Source organism: Capsicum annuum, chromosome 1 (genome assembly GCF_002878395.1).
Source record: "Capsicum annuum cultivar UCD-10X-F1 chromosome 1, UCD10Xv1.1, whole genome shotgun sequence".
NCBI lineage: Eukaryota > Viridiplantae > Streptophyta > Magnoliopsida > Solanales > Solanaceae > Capsicum > Capsicum annuum.
Window position 1 is genome coordinate 144,185,917 of NC_061111.1, and position 2,447 is coordinate 144,188,363.

The 2,447-nt window shown below is 31.0% G+C and overlaps 1 protein-coding gene across 1 annotated transcript; it reads left to right on the forward strand.

Annotated features, from left to right (window-relative positions):
* Positions 1 to 1,154: 1,154 nt before the first annotated feature.
* Positions 1,155 to 2,189, forward strand: LOC124898129 (histone H3.2-like). Its single transcript, XM_047411778.1, has 2 exons — positions 1,155 to 1,160; positions 1,298 to 2,189. The coding sequence occupies exons 1-2, from the start codon at positions 1,155 to 1,157 to the stop codon at positions 1,997 to 1,999; spliced, it is 708 nt and encodes a 235-aa protein (XP_047267734.1). The 3' UTR covers positions 2,000 to 2,189.
* Positions 2,190 to 2,447: the final 258 nt, after the last annotated feature.

Below are 2,447 nucleotides of genomic sequence, written 5' to 3' on the forward strand. Positions count from 1 at the left end.
TTTTTAATTTATTAACTGTTATTCAGTATCATATTTTGGTATAGTAAAATATCCACATATTGAAGGAGTGTTGTCACTAATTAATAATGAGATTTCAAGAAGAAGAAACCTATGAGAAGGTCACTATATATTCAAACAATATAAGTTTGAAACAAGAAAATTATTCGTTAAAAATGATTTTAATTATTCATAGTGTTTTTATTTCTTGAGAAAAATAAGTTTGTTACCTTAGTGATTTCTTTATCCAAATACAATTTTTCGTAATATAGTCTCACTAAATAATGAATCAATTAATAAAATTTAAAAAAATATATCAATTTTTTGACGCGAATGAAAAATAAAAATTTCAAGATCTTGCTTGAGATTATTATGATTTATTCATTTAAAATTTTAAAATTTTTAGATATAAATTTTATCTCTTTTTTATGTTTAGTATTTTATTATCCTATTTTGACTTAAATGTGAATGTTATAAATGGTATAACTAGAACGATAGTATTTTTTCTTTATATTTGGTCTTCTTTCAATATTCGTATATAGGTAAATATTTTTAACAAATTCAAATTGATTTTATCTATTTTTTTTCTTCATTTTGAAGCAATTTATTATGAATTATTTGTTATGAACTATTCAAGAAACTATATTGATCGGAGATTTTGACTTACATTTCATTAGTTTATGTTGGCTTATCTATTGGTCAATGAGTTTTTTTTCTATGCTTTACTATTTGATAAATTTGTAAATTTAAATTATTTTTTTAATCTATCTTTGTTTAATGATTACTTTTACTTAAATATTATCTGCACATCATGCGGTTACTAATACTAGTTTTAATATAAATAATGGATAAGTTATTTCACATGGAAGGTGAAATAAAATAATCAATACTATCCCATCCCACCGACCTCTTAGAGTTGAAAATTCATGGATTGTAAATTTTACTTACCTTTAATCCTAATCCCCATTTATCTTCTGTCAAAATAACGTAAATTTACTATGTTTAGGCTAATAAGTTCTCTTAATATACAGTTATGGATTGAAGAAATTATTTTTTTCATCGGTGGAGTCTTTGGTGAAATGTATGAGAATTCAAAATTCATTACAGTAAAAAAGAAAAAATAATCCACTACAATAAGATTTATGATTTACAAGTAAATGAAGGTCAAAGAACCCATTATTTAACTCTTTTTCACAAACTAACCATTTTCTTCATGAAAAATAGCCCACCTAAACCTGTATGGTACAAAAAGAATTGATAAAAAGGTAGTAAAAGTAAACAATTACTACAGGCTAACTAGCTCTTGTATCCACGTGGCAAATACATATTTGCTACTTTACTTTCACATGGATCGCTATCCGGATATTCATCTCTTGTCCAATCTCTATCGTTAATAAAAAATCTTAATCAACGGGCTATATTCTCAATCACCACAATACCAAAAAATTTCACACACTTTTCGAAATTCTCAACTTTCCCGCCTTCCATCTCTCTTTATAAATTCTCCATTACCCATTTCTCAAAATTCACCATTGCAGCAAAACTCCAGAATTACTCAATATATTCATTCTCTTTGTTCTCATACAATCAAATGGCTCGTACTAAGCAAACTGCCCGCAAATCCACTGGAGGAAAGGCTCCAAGGAAGCAGCTAGCCACCAAGGCTGCTAGAAAGTCTGCCCCGGCGACTGGAGGAGTGAAGAAACCTCACCGTTTCAGGCCAGGAACTGTGGCTCTTAGAGAAATCAGGAAGTACCAGAAGTCTACTGAGTTGTTGATCAGGAAGCTTCCATTTCAGAGGCTTGTGAGGGAAATCGCTCAGGATTTCAAGACAGATCTGAGGTTCCAGAGCAGTGCTGTTGCTGCTCTACAAGAGGCTGCTGAGGCTTATCTCGTTGGTCTCTTTGAAGATACCAATCTCTGCGCAATTCATGCTAAGAGGGTCACCATCATGCCTAAGGATATTCAGCTTGCAAGGAGGATCCGTGGAGAGAGGGCTTAAGAAGAAGATAGTTAGTGGTGTTTATGTCTATTTGGTGTTTTTTTTTTCTTTTTGCTTAGATCCGTTGTCGGAAGTTGGAATGCCAGTGTTAGTAATGTAAATCGTAAATCCGATTTTATTCTGAAGTAGGTGTAAACTGTTGGTTTACTGGTTTCTGGATCTGATTAATGAAATTTGCACTTTTCGTTCAGAGATCTTTCCTTTACACTTGTGAGTGATTTCTAATGATTAAGACTATAAGCAATACCTAGTGGTTGACGCTTGATTATTAATTGTTTGAATTGAAGTTTTCCGTTAAGCAATGTGATTGATTTGATTGATAAAAATGGCCATTCAAATTGATTGGTGGAGGAAGGGCTCAGGGAAGAATACTTAATCAGTTGCTAGTGTAAATTTAATGATTCATTTCTATAGGTGTATGCATTAACTGCTGGATTGTTAGCATTTG